Genomic DNA, 13936 nt, shown 5'->3' with positions numbered 1-13936 from the left:
CTCCCCTCCCCCAGCTGAGGCCACCCCCAGCCCTGGGAACTCACTGGGTTTATGTAGGAAGCCTGGGCACCACCAAAGGCCATGTCTCCACCACCTCTGTAGCTGCTGCCACTTCGCCGGCTGGCTTAATGAAGAAATAGAAACCTAAGCAATCTGGCAGTTATTCAATGGGGAGGAGCCCAGGGCAAGAGGAAATGGGTGGAGACAAAGAGCAGAGGATAGAAATGGACGCTCCTCACCCAGTGTTCTCTCTCCTCCCTCTTTCCTGTGCTCCGCTCCAAGTCAGAATAGGTTCCAGAAGTTCATGTAGGGTCAGAGAGCCTCATTGCATGCACACCACAGCGAGCTTCTAGGAGACTCTGCCCCTGTGGTTGTGTCGTGAATGTCCAGACAACAGTGGGACTGCTTGGCCAGCCCATGCAGATTGGGGCTGCCTGTGCGTGGGCTGGCAGTGGTACCAGGAAGGCCTGACTGTAACCATTCTTCCAGGTACAGTAACAGAGGCTCAGAGAGTCTAAGGGTCATACCTAAGGTCACACAGCTCATTAGTGGCAGTCTGAGCCATCTGAGGCTACTTGGTGGTGGTGTTCAGTCGCTCAGTCATGTCAGACTCTTTGTGACCCCATGGACTGCAGCACCCCAGGCTTCCCTGTCCTTCACCATCCCCCGGAGCTTGCTCAAGCTCATGTTCATTGAGTCCGTGATGCCATCCAACCATCTCATCCTCTGTTGCCCCCTTCTCCTCCTGCCCTCAATCTTTCCCAGCATCAGGGTCTTTTCCAATGAGTTGGCCCTTTGCATCAGGTAGCCAAAGTATTGGAGCTTCATCTTCAGCATCAATCCTTCCAATATTCAGGGTTCATTTCCTTTGGGATTGACTGGTTTGATTTCCTTGCAGTCCAAGCTACTTCCAAGAGTCTTCTCTGGCACCACAGTTCAAAAGCACCAGTAGGGTCTGGAAAAGGTATCCTCTCCTTTAAAATTCTATTCCTAATGTAAAACATTATCATGTTGAGACTTCCCTGGTGGTCCAATGGTTAGGACTCTGCACTTCCACTGCAGGGCTCATGGGTTCAATCCCTGGTCAGGGAACTAAGGGTCTGTAGCTGCTTGGCATGGAAAAAAAAGAAAAGAAAAACATAATCACATAGAAAGAAATGTCTTGCAAATATAAAACCTCATATTGAAGTTTACCTTGAAGTGAAGTGAAGTGAAAGTTGCTCAGTCATGTCCGACTCTTTGCAACTCCATGGACTGTAGCCTGCCAGGCTCCTCTGTCTATGGACCTGTTCAGGCCAGAATACTGGAGTGGGTAGCCTTTCCCTTCTGCAGGGGATCTTCCCAACCCAGGGATCAATCCCAGGTCTTCCGAAATGCAGGCAGATTCATCACCATCTGAGCTATCAGGGAAGCCCAAGAATACTGGAATGGGTAGCCTATCCCTTCTCCAGGGGATCTTCCCAACTCAGGACTTGAATCGGAGTCTCCTGCATTGCAGGTGGATTCTTTACCAGCTGAGCTACCAGGAAAGCCCAAGGTTACCTTAGCATTGTGTATAATGATGCCCCAGGAGCTTCTGACCCTTTTCTCTACCAATTTATCTCTTTCTTCCCTCTCCCTTGATTTTGGGCTTTAGAATGGGGAACGGATAAGTCTCAGACATTCCAACTGACATGGATACTGGGAGAGTATATTGAATAAGCTGTCTTTAATTGGCTCTACCATCTTGTGAAAGGAAATGATTGACTGAAACAGAGACTCAGGATCAACTGGATCGTGAACGGAGATGCAGAGGAAAGACATAGCAACAATAGTCTTCCCTGAGGTCAAGAGGGTCCCCCACACCATGTGGCAGAGACAGGGCCTGAGGGTCCAGGCTGGACAAGCTGTTGAGGGTCCTACAGGAACCGAGTGTGGAGCAGGTGCTCCAGGGTTGCTCCCTTCTTGTGCTTCAGAATTTGCAAAGCCTGACTTCTTCGAGATGTTCCCACAGACTGAGGCCGTATACCTCCTCTCTCCCCTCCCCATCCTTACTAGATTCCTGGATCAACTGAAACTTGACCGAATTTAAGGGGCAGGGGCAGGTAGCACAGTTGGAACAGAAAGGAGAAAAAGAAAGGAAAATTCTTTGCAATTCTCTTCAATACCAGGGACAAGGGGACTGTCTTCTCATTGGCTGGGATATGGAGCAACTGGAACTCTCATTCACTGCAGGTTGGAGTAAAATACAGCAGCATTGGACACTTGTTGGTGGATCATAATAAAGTCAAACTTCTACCGCTCCCGTGTCCTGGCTCTTCTGCTCCTAGATATTTACTTGAGAGAGATGAGAACATACACATGTGTGCATAATGGCTTCACTCGTCATAGCCCCTTACTGGAAACAATGCAACTGTTTTCCAGCAGGAGAAAGGAAAATTGAACGGTGATGTGCCTACAATGGACTGAAAATGGAAGTGTTGGCCACTCCATTGTGGCCGACTCTTTGTGACCTCATGGTCTGTAGCCTGCCAGGCCCCTCTGTCCATGGAATTCTCCAGGCAAGAATACCGAAGTGGGTTGCCATTCCCTTCTCCAGGGGATCTTCTCAACCCAGGGATCGAACCCAGGTCTCCTGCACTGCACGCGGATTCTTAACGGTCTGAGGCACAGAGAGGCCCTACAGTGGGCTGCCCTCAGCAATGAAAAGGGCCTGAAGATACAAGCAAGTTCATCAATGAAACTCACAGTTGAGCACAGGCTGGGAGCATTCTGATTACATAAAACCCAACATCTGGTCGGAATAGTGATGACCTGTGGAGGGAACCAACTGAGAAGGATCCTAAAGAGTCATCTGGGTGCTAGAAATGTCCTAGAGCTTGACCTCAATGGTGGCCACACAGCTGTTTGCAACATAAAAACTCATCCAGAAGACTAGGGTCTGTGGATTTACCTGAATCATATCTCAATAAAGTTCTGTTTTTATTTTTATATATATCAAGAAAAAAAAAAAACCTCCCAGGGCCCAGGCAGACACGGGGACAGCTAGAGTTCCAGGAAGTACTCACTTTGGCATTTCTAGGTGGCTTGGAGGTGAGTCCCAGGGAGTCCATCCCCAGAGAAGAGCCCAGGGTTCTCTGCTCCTGCCCTGCAGGGAGGGGCAACAGCCAACACGAACAATGGGTTTTCAGGTGATGGAGACAGTGGGGAGGCATCTCCAAGACCCAGTGCCTGGCATAGTTGACCTCAGCAGCCTGGCATCACCGTGCAGTCATGAGACTTGTTCCCAGGGCCTGGCTTTGGTCTTAAGGTGAGAGGCAGCCCTCAGAGCTCCATTATTCAAACTCCAGAGACTTGTCTGAGGCTCTCTGTTCTCTGCATCGTAGAGGGTAGGATCTGTTCTTAACGTGTCGGCCACCTCACACTCTTGAAAAACCAGAAACTGACAAGTATTGATGAGGACATGAAGGAAGGAGGCCTTTTGTGCTGTGGGTGGGAATATTTAATGGGGAGGTGGTGGTGGGAAATGTAGTATATGTGCTTGACCCTAAGGGCCCAGCATTAAGCCTCTGATTGTCAAAGCATCCATTTCGAAGACACCCATCTTGTGTAAACACATCACCAGCTGTATGACAACTTCTAAGTAAGCACCCAGTTTGGCCTCACCCATGAAATTCTCCTTCCTGGGAAGCTTTGGGGTACCTAGATAACCATGTGTGGGACCCCACATGTCTCTTCCTGCTCCTGGTCCCTGCTTAACCACCCTACCCTTGGACCCTAGTAAGGGCCCCCACTCCCACCTCCCATTTGGACAATCTCCTTATGTAGCCCTCAGGACTTGAGAGTAATAATCCTTGTTTTTTTCAAAGCTCCCAGATGGTTGTTGCTGAGCTGCGTCCTGGAATACTAGTGAGAACCACAAGGGCCAGTCCAGCCACAGCACTGGCTCCAGCTGGGCTAATGACCTGGGGGCTCCCACAGGTTCTAAAGGCCCACGTGAGTGCCCCCAGACGTTCCTATGCTGACAGCGTCACCATGCATAGGCTGAGACGGATGTCTCATACTGTCCAAAACAGTATGGAGGTTCCTCTAAAAACTCAACATAGCATTACCATATGATCCAGCAATTCCACTTCTGGGTATAAACCCTAAAGAACTGAGGCAAGGACTTGAGGAGATGTTGGTACACCCATGTTCATGGTATTATCTACAACAGCCAAGAGACAGAACCAGCCCAAGTGCCTATTATGGATGACTAGATAAGCAAAATGTGGTCTATACATACAGTGCAATGTCATTCAGCCTTGAAAAGGAGGAGAATTCTGACCCAGGTTTCAGCATGTGTGAACTTTGATGATGTTGAGGAAGGAAGAAATTTTCCTCCTACCCCTCTAGGTTCATCTGGCAGGTCTAAGAATTAAATTGACAGGAGACAGATTAACAGGAGAAAATCTAACAAAAGTTTAACACATATATATGGGAGAGACCCAGAAGAACTAACTCACCAAAATGGTCAAAGCCCTGACATTAAATACCATCTTGAGCTAAGACAGAAGAGGATGTTGAGGGTGATGGTTGGGATTTCAATGAGGAAGAAGCCAGATAAGCAAATGCTTGGTTAATAGGTGCTTGCTGGGTGCAGACTGGACTCTGATCTCTACAGGGTGCTGGGTTTCACCCAGCACACCTCGCCCATGTTCTGTAAATATAGGTCACGGCTCTATTATTGGAACAGGTCCTTTATCTAATTTCTTTGCAGCAGTTGAGGGGGAGTAACAAGAAAAACTTCAGGTCTTCAGTTTCTTAAGAAGATTCAGCCTCAATGAATCCTCATGCCCAATTGACACATTTTGGGATGGCAGATTTTGCTCCCCTACACTGTTTTAGTCTTTCATCATTTGCGAGATGTAGCATATTGCAGGCCTTATTTGATATGATTGTCATGAACATTGATTGAGCTAAGGCTGGAAAGCACTTAGTTTGACTATGACTCACCAAACTGAATCCCAGTTGTCCTCCATCAGGAGATCTGACACCACTAGGAGCAAAGACTCCCCTTTAATCTCCTTGGAAGGGACTGTACCAGGTCGTCCCGACTATCCAGATGGCAGTCAGGCTCCAGGGACTTGAACCTTGGATATACATCTCACCACTGAAGAAGATCCCACCTGATACCTGGTGCTGTACGAATGTTGGAGACCTTGAAGCAAACTGAGGAGGAAGAGTAGCGGACATTCAGGTAAACTGCTTCTGTCCAAGAGGATGGATGAAGATTTTATACTTTAATTAAACATGAAACCCTTTCTCCTTTTCCCTTTCCTTTCCTCCAGTATTGACCTGGAAAGATAATACCCTCATCTAAATCCCCCAAGCCATTGCTAAGGAAGGTAATCTTTCAACTGAATTTATCATCTAAGTTTCCAATCCATCTGTAACTATCTAGATCAGATTTACCTCTACTCACTAATCGCTCATCCACCTGCAGTAAAGCCAGTCTACTGACACTGGGTGGCAGGGAAGGGAAGTGCAGCATTTATTGCAGGCACCAAGCAAGGAGTCCAGACAGCTAATGCTTGAAAGGCCTGAACTCGCCTATGGCTTTCAGGAACAGGTTTTAAAGACAGGGTGAGGTAGAGGGTTGAGTGGGGCATGATCAGCTCATGGAAAGCTTCTGACTGGTTGGTGGTGTTGACTAAAAAAAGATGTACAACTTGAGAGTTGTGAGTTAAGTTTTATTTGGGGGCAAAATGAGGACCGTAGTCTGGGAGGCAGCATCTCAGATAGCTCTGAGAGACTGCTCCAAAGCAGCCACGGGGAAAGGTCAATATATAGGTTTTGGTGAAGAGGGAATTCAATACCAGGAAACAGTCATTTTACAAAAGGCTTTTTGTTAGTCATGAGGATCTGATGTCACCATGAAGGGATTTAGTGCTTCTCTAGATATGAGGAGAGATCATATGAGGTGAGATATGAGCATTGAGATCATAAAATCTGTTCCTAAAAACATCCAACTACCTAAAGGCCTGTCCCACCACATTCCCTGGGTCACAGAGCGCCTCACTGCACCCTGAACTCCGTCAGGGGTTGTTGAAGGTCAACAGGCAAAGCAGCATGGGGTTCAGTCTCCACAGAGGCAGATGGCAAACGCCTTTGTTGTTCAGCCTTTGACAATGCTCTTGGTGAGTGCCAATTTGTAGCTGACAATGGTGAGATAACTGGGAGTCAATATCATCAAGCTTCTGGTTCCACCCTGTTTGAGGTCTACATTCTTGTGGGTGGCACAGAGGTAACTCTTTCCACCTAGTGGAGCTTTCTACATCTGCAAAGCAACACAAAGTATTTGCCTCAGAATATTGCGTATAGCCCCTGAGGAAGTTCTACTTTGTTTAGTTGCTAAACTATCATCATTTTGATTTGTTTGATGGTTTTCCTTCATTTCTGCACTTTTCTCACTTCTCCGATTAAATGTTTTTCCTTGGACTTGGGGAAGGCCTAGGAGGCTAATGTTTTTACTATGGACAGGGAGGTAGGTGTAGGGCTGTCACAGGGAGCCTCCGTTGGCCCTGCTCAGTTACAAATGTTATGGAAAGTAAACAGAAGCATCATGACCACTAAATACCATATCAAAGGTCAACAAGATCAGTTACTGAGAGTAATGCCAATGCCTTATCTCTTGGTTAACCTAAGAGTTTGCTCAAAAGTGGGGAATAGTAAAAGAGAAAACCACAGGGTCAAAATGAAGTCACTTTTGCTAAAGCCTATGATACCAAACCTCACTGTAATACCTGACCTAATTATAGCTTCCACCTTCCCCAGAAATGTAGTCTTAATCAGCCAGTTTGGAATTTTCTGGTCAGCACCCTGGAGGTAATCTGCCTCCTGGGCTCTCTCCATCCTCAGGAGGAAGAAGCAATCTGTGTGACCTTTTTTTTTTTTTTTTTTCCTAAATGGTGGTGAAATGCACATCACAAAGAATTGACCATCTTAAGTATTTTAAACTGTACAGTTTAGTGGTATAGAGTTGAGTCCCATAGATGGGGAGCCAACAAACCACCATGCAGCTCTAGAATTTTTCATCTTGCAAAACAGCTCCTGACCTTTTCTTTTTTAAAAAAAATATTTAATTTTAATTGGAGGATAATTCCTTTACAATATTGTAAAGCATTGTTGCTGGTTTCTGTGTTGATTTCTGCCATACATCAACAAGAATCAGCCACAGGTATGCATATGTCCCCGCCCTCTTGAACCTCCCTCTCATCTCCCACTCCTCTTACCATAAGTAAACCAGACAGCCCCTGGGAATTTGCCCTGTGACTCAGGAAGCTCACCTCGGTGCTCTGTGAATTCCTGCCCTTTATGAATTTTAGACATTCAAGAATTTGAAAACACAGAGAGGGTCAAATAGACTCAGCTGTGACCCAGACAGGCTATTCTGTGCCCGCTGATGTAGAGTGCCTCGTTGAACTCACACAAAAACCCCTGGGACAGCAGACCATGCTCCTTCCACAGGTGAGGACATGAGGCTGGGAGAGGTGAAGTCATTTCTAAGATCTCCCAGCCAATGAGAATGGCAGAACTGGAGATTCAAACTGGATTCAGTTTTATTTCCAAGCCTGGGTTCTTTCTAGAACCACATGGCCACCTAACCAGGGTGGGCGATGGAGAATGACAAAAGATGAGTGGTCAGCTCCCCTCCCATCTCCCCAAGCCCAGAGACACCACTCTGCTTGCAAAAGCAATGTGCAACGCCCGGAGGAACTAAGCAACACTGTAACAGAAAAACAAATGTCCCCAGGGACCTGGAGTGGAAGAAGGGCTACAGCAGAGAAATGGAAATCCTTTGGATATTAAAGACTCAGGAGGCCAAAAAGCACTATGGTGAGAGTAACAGAAGGAACAGGTGTACCTGTAGATGCAGGTGAAGATGTGTAAGGGGACTGCAGCCTTACAAGGAAACGGTCCTTTTTTCTGTACAAAGGTGTTGCTCACGTGACTATTTAAAGACTGCTCAATGGGCCTGACTGAGCTGGGGGACAGGCAGCTGAAGGGAAGACAGGAGAGTTCCAACTCACCTTGAACTCCGAGCTCTGTACGTGGAAGCAGAGATCAAATGGACCTCCCCTCTGGAAGGGAACCTCCCAGATCCTCTCCTCAGTCCCCCATTTTCCTCCTTGCCTTGTGTTGCAGACCACATACCTGTCACGTTTAAACTGAGGGTTGAAGTAGAAGACAATGTCATTGTTGCTGGTTTGAAAGTCCACAGCAAACCTAGATGGTGGGAAATCAGAGAGTGTGCTGGCTTACTGCCAAGGGCGGGAACAGGAGGTGCTCACACTTTGACTGACATCCGTCTGGGAACCTGCAAGCAATCTCTGTGCCTGGTTGGTACCATGCCTAGCTTGTTGCCATCACTTTTGTCTACCTAATTTGCATTTAGTGTGTCTTGGTGTAGTTACCACAGTTTGCCCTTGAGTGTGATTTTCTAAAAATAAGGAGGGAATGGGTAAAGAAATTTGTGTCCAAGATGGAAGTGGAGAAATGTGCCTGGATATGAGAGTCTTTGGGGACAAGTGGTGGTTCATTGGAGGCCAGCCCAGGTCTGCTCAGTTGGAAAAGAAGAGGACAAATGGAAAGAACAGGTGCACTGATGGGACACCTACAGAGATGGTGTCTAAAGGAGACATAATAAACACTAGATCTCCAGGCACTGGGATCTCAGAGTGTGTGTCTGTCCATCAGTAGAGGCTGTCGTGTGTCCACCTGACCTGAGTGAGGTCAGCAGGCTGGACCCTGACCCCAGATCTGCCCTGTTTGTCATTTGCAATGACCTTGCGAGGTCTACCCAGAAAGGGGGTGACTGCCTTCCTTCAGGAATGATGACTGAGGCAGCCCAAGTATGCTCCCAAGCAAGTAACTCTTGCTCTAAACTCTCCTCTGAGGAAGCGCCTCACGTCTCAATTTTCTCTGAGTACAGCCATGAGTATAAGAAGACTGAACACAAGGAGCTTCCAAGGGGCCTGACTCACCAAGCACGCATAGTCGATCAGTCGTGTCCAACTCTGAGATCCTTTGGACTGTAGCCTGCCAGGCTTCTCTGTCCATGGGATTTTTCAGGCAAGAATACTGGAGTGAGTTGCCATTTCCTCCTCCAGGGGCTTGCCCCAAGTAAGGGAAGGAACCCGTGTCTCTTGTGTCTCGCACATTGCAGGCGTAACCTTTATTTGCTGAGCTATCAGGGAGAGAGCACAATAAATGTTTGTTTTGCCTTTTCCCAGTCAGCGCTCGCTCATGTTCCCAAATCAAGCCCTTCCAATCTCAGTTTCTCCAGTGAGTATGGGTCTGACTCCCACCACCTTGCCTGAACTCAGCACCTGTATATTTTGCAGCTTCCTGGGGTCACTCAGGCTCCCTAGCTAACACGCGGAAGTCAGACAGCATGCCTCACCCCCACGTCGTCCCCACAGAGCTAGGTGCTGGACCACACCCATGGGTGGCCCTTGATGGACAGTCTACCTGCAGATCCTGTGTTTTGTTTCGGTTTTTATTTTTTGTGGCTTGGCTTGTAAGATCTTAGTTTCCCAGTCAGGGATGGAACCTGCACCCTCTCCATTGGGAGTGTGGAGTCTTAATCACTGGACCACCAGGGAATTCCTGAGAACCTGTTTGCTTTCTCACTTAAGGGGGCGAGTTCTGGATGCTGTCCTCAACACTGGGGCACTCTGTAAGCCCTCAACCAGCAGGCCTCATGGGAGCCGGCTGAAAGCTGAGCTGAGCTGCTCCCTCTGGAAACACCAAATGGAAAGGGAGCTCTTGGTGACCCTAGAACAAGAAAATCTAAGTTCCTTCTCCTCTTAAAATGAAGAGTGTTTCTGAAATATCTCTGTGGGTAGTTTTCCCTTTGCAGTCCCCCAGCTTCATTGCTGTGTTTCTTTGAAAATTCCGCCCCAGGGAAAGAGAGAACAGCAGCTCCCATCGGAAGGGGGACCCTCAGAGGTAGAGATAGGCTCTATTAGACAGAGTGGGAGTAGAAGTGCTCCTGTGCTGGGAGGAAGGGTCAGCAGAGGAAGAGGGAGAGAGAGGGATGGAAGTTCGGAGTCAAGCTGCGGATTCCCCTACTGGGAGGGTTTCTGGGGAACTAGGTGCCTCACTTCCCTCCGAGTCCCCTGGGGGCACTCAGGGCTCTCAGAGTCCCATGGTCAGTGTAGCCGGGTCAGCGGGCAGGGGAGGCAGCAGCAGAGGAAGTCATCCAGAACCCAGATGCAGAGGTAGAGCTGTGGGGAAGGGGCCTGGAAGGATCCAGAAGGTCCTAGACCCCATGCAAAGTGATGAGAGGACCAGTGAGGGCAGAAGCCAGCTGAAATCACACAGAGAGGCTTCTGTGATAGGCCATATGTCTAGAGGGGCTCCCATGAGCACTGTGGACCTCACGGTGCAGCGCACGTGGACCCCACCCAAACTAGGCACAGGTCCCAGGCCTCCCAGCCACCCAGAGCTCAGCAGAGTTCCTTGTGAACACCTGAGGATCCCTCCCACTTCTGAGAATATGTGCAAGTTTTTCTCTGTTCCCGAACAGCCCACTTTGGGAAGGAGGGAGATGGGAAACAGAGCTGAGATACTAATATTTTGAATTGACTTAGCATTTTCCAAAAATGATCTTGAAACTGAAAGAGATCAAATTACAACTTAGAGGCAAGTTTAAATGTTTCCACATCAGCCCACACGAGGTTTCCAAAGTCAATGGGGGCAGCTGTAGGAAGGAAGGAGGTTGATGTATCTGCAGTGCTGGGCCATCATATATGAAGTTCAGTCCTAGAACTTCTTCCCCTGGGCTGGCCTGCTTCCCTCCCTAGACCGTGAGCCTCCATCGCCCCTTGCCTCTGGGGAGTCTGCTTAATGGTGCCCTGGATGCTGTGGACAGGTGGCAGGGGTGCCGAGCTTTGCTGGCAGGGCCGGGCCTTCCCCTGAGCCGGATCTGGGTGCTCAGAGGATGCTGGGTGGACTCTCCTGAGCTGACAGCACCGTGGCTCCCTCAAGAGTGAGGTTGAGAGACACAACAATTTCCGGTACCTGTTTTCATCTGAGGGAAGAAAGGTCCCGATGATGGTGACCTTATGTCCATCCTGGAGACCCCCTGCTATCATCCTGTGAAGGACAGGGGCTGCGGGGAGAACACAGTGGTCAGTGGGCCTGCCTCCTTCTCTTTGTGGGCTTAAGCGTGAGCTTCAGCAACCCCCCAGCACTTGCTGCCCGCCATCTACCCCCATGCCTGTGAAGGGCTCCATCAGCCCACCTGTCCAGCCTCTCAGGAAGCTGAGGCCGGGAGAGGCTCCTGCTGCAGGGCCGGGCCAGGCCACAGGGAGCACAGAAACCTCCCGGGACCCAGGCTGCTGCCCGCCTGCCCGCCTCCTCCTCCCCCAGGGCCCTCTCTGTGGGCACCTCCTTCCTCAGCCATTTGCCATCTAGGGACCTTTGACAAGTGGCCTCTACCTCTATAAAACTCAGTCTTATGTATATGATATGGGGATGATAGGGATTTAAACCAGCTGTCCCCAACCTTTGGTAGCAGGTTCTGGTATCATGGGAGACAGTTTTTCCAAGGACGTGGGGATGCGAGTGATGGGGAGGGGCTGTAAATACAGATGAAGCTCTGCTAACCCTCTTGCCACCCAACTCTTGCTGTGCAGCCTGGTTCCTAACAGGCCAGAGACCAATACCAGTCTGTGGGCTGGGGTTTGGGGAACCGTGTTTTAAACAAGGCTGCCCGGACAGTGCATCCACAAAGGAAGCAAACAGGCAGCCATTTGTGCCCCACAGTGCAGGGACACCTGCTCCCCTGACTCAGACACCCTTGACCTGCCCTGCCTTGCTCTCTCACCCCTCAGCAGGCAGACACCTCCTCAGGAGGCCTTCCCTGCTGCCCCCAGACTCCTAGCAATTCTAAACACCTCCGTGGTGTCCACAGTGGGGCAGACACCATTCAAGTTCTCTTAATGGACTAAGTCACTTATCATCCCCGCAGCCCAGGGTGGTGACTGGAGGATTATCCCCATTATACAGATACAGAAACTGAGGCCCAGAGAGGGAAAGTTATTTGCTTGAGGTCACCCAGTTATTAAGTGGCTGAACCCAGGGAGGACTTCTTCAAGGTAAGTACCTTTTGCTGCCATGGTGAGTTGTTACCCTCCCAGAGGCTCTGTTTACCTCTCTCTTCATGCAAAACAATAAAAAAAAAAAAGAGCATCTCCTTGCTAGTTGTTACGTAGGTCCTTCTTGCTCCTCTGAGCACCTAGAACAGGAGAAGTGACTAGAGAGGCAGTAAACATGTGTCAGAAGCACAAAACCTGGGGATGCTCATCCACTCCAACCCAGAGTGACCCCTGGCAGACGGGGGTGGAGCAGAAGTTGTGTAAGGTTGCCATATCTGGTGTATCTGTCCTTGTGTTTTCTTTGGGACGCCACCCTCCCCCACCCCCTGGTCACCAGCAGGAAGTGTTTCCTCGGAGCCCCAGAGCTGCTTCCCACCCACTGAGGCTGCCCCCAGCCCTGGAACTCACTGGATTCACATAGGCAGCCTGGGTGTCAACGAAGGTCGTCTCTCTCAACGAAGGTCAACGAAGCCCACCTCTGTGCCCACTGCCACTTTGCATGCTGAGTGATCAGGCCCTGCACTGGAGAGGACTTAACAAGATATAGAATTTAAAGTAACTTAGCAGTTATTCAATGGGGAGGAGCCAAGAATAAGATAATGTGGGTTTAGAGAAGAGGAGAAAGGGAGGAGGGCTGAGGATGGAAGTGGGTGCTCCTCACCCAGGACCCTTTCTCTCTGCTGTCCTCCTGCTCTCTGATCTGAGACCAGATAGCTCATAGAGGTTCATGTATGTTCAGAGATCCTCGCCACATGCACACCACAGCGAGCTTCTAGAAGACACTGCCCCTGAGCGTGTGGCTATGTCATGAATGTCCAGACAACAAGCCCAAGTGATGGGACCTGCCTGTGTATGGGATGGCGGTGCTGCTGGGAAGGCCTGGTTATACCCATTTTTCAGACAGGGTAGCTGAGGCTCAGAGACTCTATGGGTCATGCCCAAGGTCACATAGCTCACTAGTGGCAGCCTGAGCCATATGAGGCTACTTGGGTTCTTAAAGTGGTCTTCCTCCCCTTTAAAATTCTATTCCTCACATATAAACATTATCATGTAGAAAGAAATGTCTTGCAAATAGAAAACCTCGTAATGGAAGTTCCCTTATCCTTGTGTACAATGATGCCCCGGGAGCTTCTGATCCCTCCTCTCTATGAATTTCTCTCTTCTCTCTCTGGGCTTTAGAATGGGAAGCAGAGAGGTCTCAGACATAATACAAAATTTCAGGTGACATGAAGGCGGGTGCAATGTATTGAATAAACTCTTTTTAATGGGCAACAGCACCTTGTCAAAGGAAGTGATTGACTGAAACAGAGACTCAGGATCAGCTGGGTAAGGATGCAGGGTGGGGAGGAAAGACACAATGACAATAGACTTACGTGATGTCAAGTGGGTCCCATCGTGTGCTAGAGACAGGGCCCTAGGGTCCAGCCTGGACAGGCAGTTGACATCCTACAGGCACTGAGGGGGAGCAGGTGTCCCTAGGTCCACATATGTGTCTGTACCTCTCTCTTCTTGCACTTACCTGGGTGCCCCAGAATTTGCAAAGACCGACTTCTTTGAGATGTTCCTATAGACTGAGCCCACTTGCCTCCTCTACCCTCCAATCCCAATAGAGTCCTGGATCAACCAGAATTCAAATGGATTTAAGAGGCAGAAGACACAGCGGGAGCAAAAAGGAGGAAAAGAAGGACATATTCTTTGCAATCCTCTTCGATGCCAGGGAAGCGGGGACCATTTCCTCATTGACTGGGATACACAGCAACTGGAACTCATTCACTGCAGGTTGGAGTGTAAAACACAACAGTGTTGAAGAC

At 49.1% G+C, this 13936-nt stretch overlaps 1 protein-coding gene, 1 long non-coding RNA gene and 1 other non-coding gene across 4 annotated transcripts in view; 2 read left to right on the top strand and 1 right to left on the bottom strand.

Annotated features, from left to right (window-relative positions):
* LGALS9 (galectin 9) overlaps nt 1–192 on the bottom strand; it is an 18201-nt gene extending 18009 nt beyond the window's left edge. Inside the window, exon 1 of one of the 2 annotated variants that reach the window (XM_043903141.1) lies at nt 45–192. In XM_043903141.1, the coding sequence (XP_043759076.1) occupies nt 45–83 (39 nt within the window). In that variant the 5' untranslated portion in view covers nt 84–192. The remainder of the gene's footprint in view (nt 1–44) is intronic. The other variant, XM_043903142.1, reaches the window with a different exon arrangement.
* The window catches only part of LOC122694425, a 14381-nt gene extending 445 nt beyond the window's left edge, over nt 1–13936 (top strand). Inside the window, exons 2-3 of the long non-coding RNA XR_006341186.1 lie at nt 5004–5218; nt 13736–13936. This is a non-coding gene — a long non-coding RNA (uncharacterized LOC122694425). The remainder of the gene's footprint in view (nt 1–5003; nt 5219–13735) is intronic.
* Nucleotides 1020–1092, top strand: TRNAG-UCC. Its single transcript has one exon. It is a non-coding gene; the product is annotated as a tRNA-Gly (tRNA).

Source organism: Cervus elaphus, chromosome 5 (assembly GCF_910594005.1).
Source record: "Cervus elaphus chromosome 5, mCerEla1.1, whole genome shotgun sequence".
In the NCBI taxonomy this organism is placed as follows: Eukaryota; Metazoa; Chordata; class Mammalia; order Artiodactyla; family Cervidae; genus Cervus; species Cervus elaphus.
This window is presented reverse-complemented; position numbering and strand designations above follow the sequence as displayed.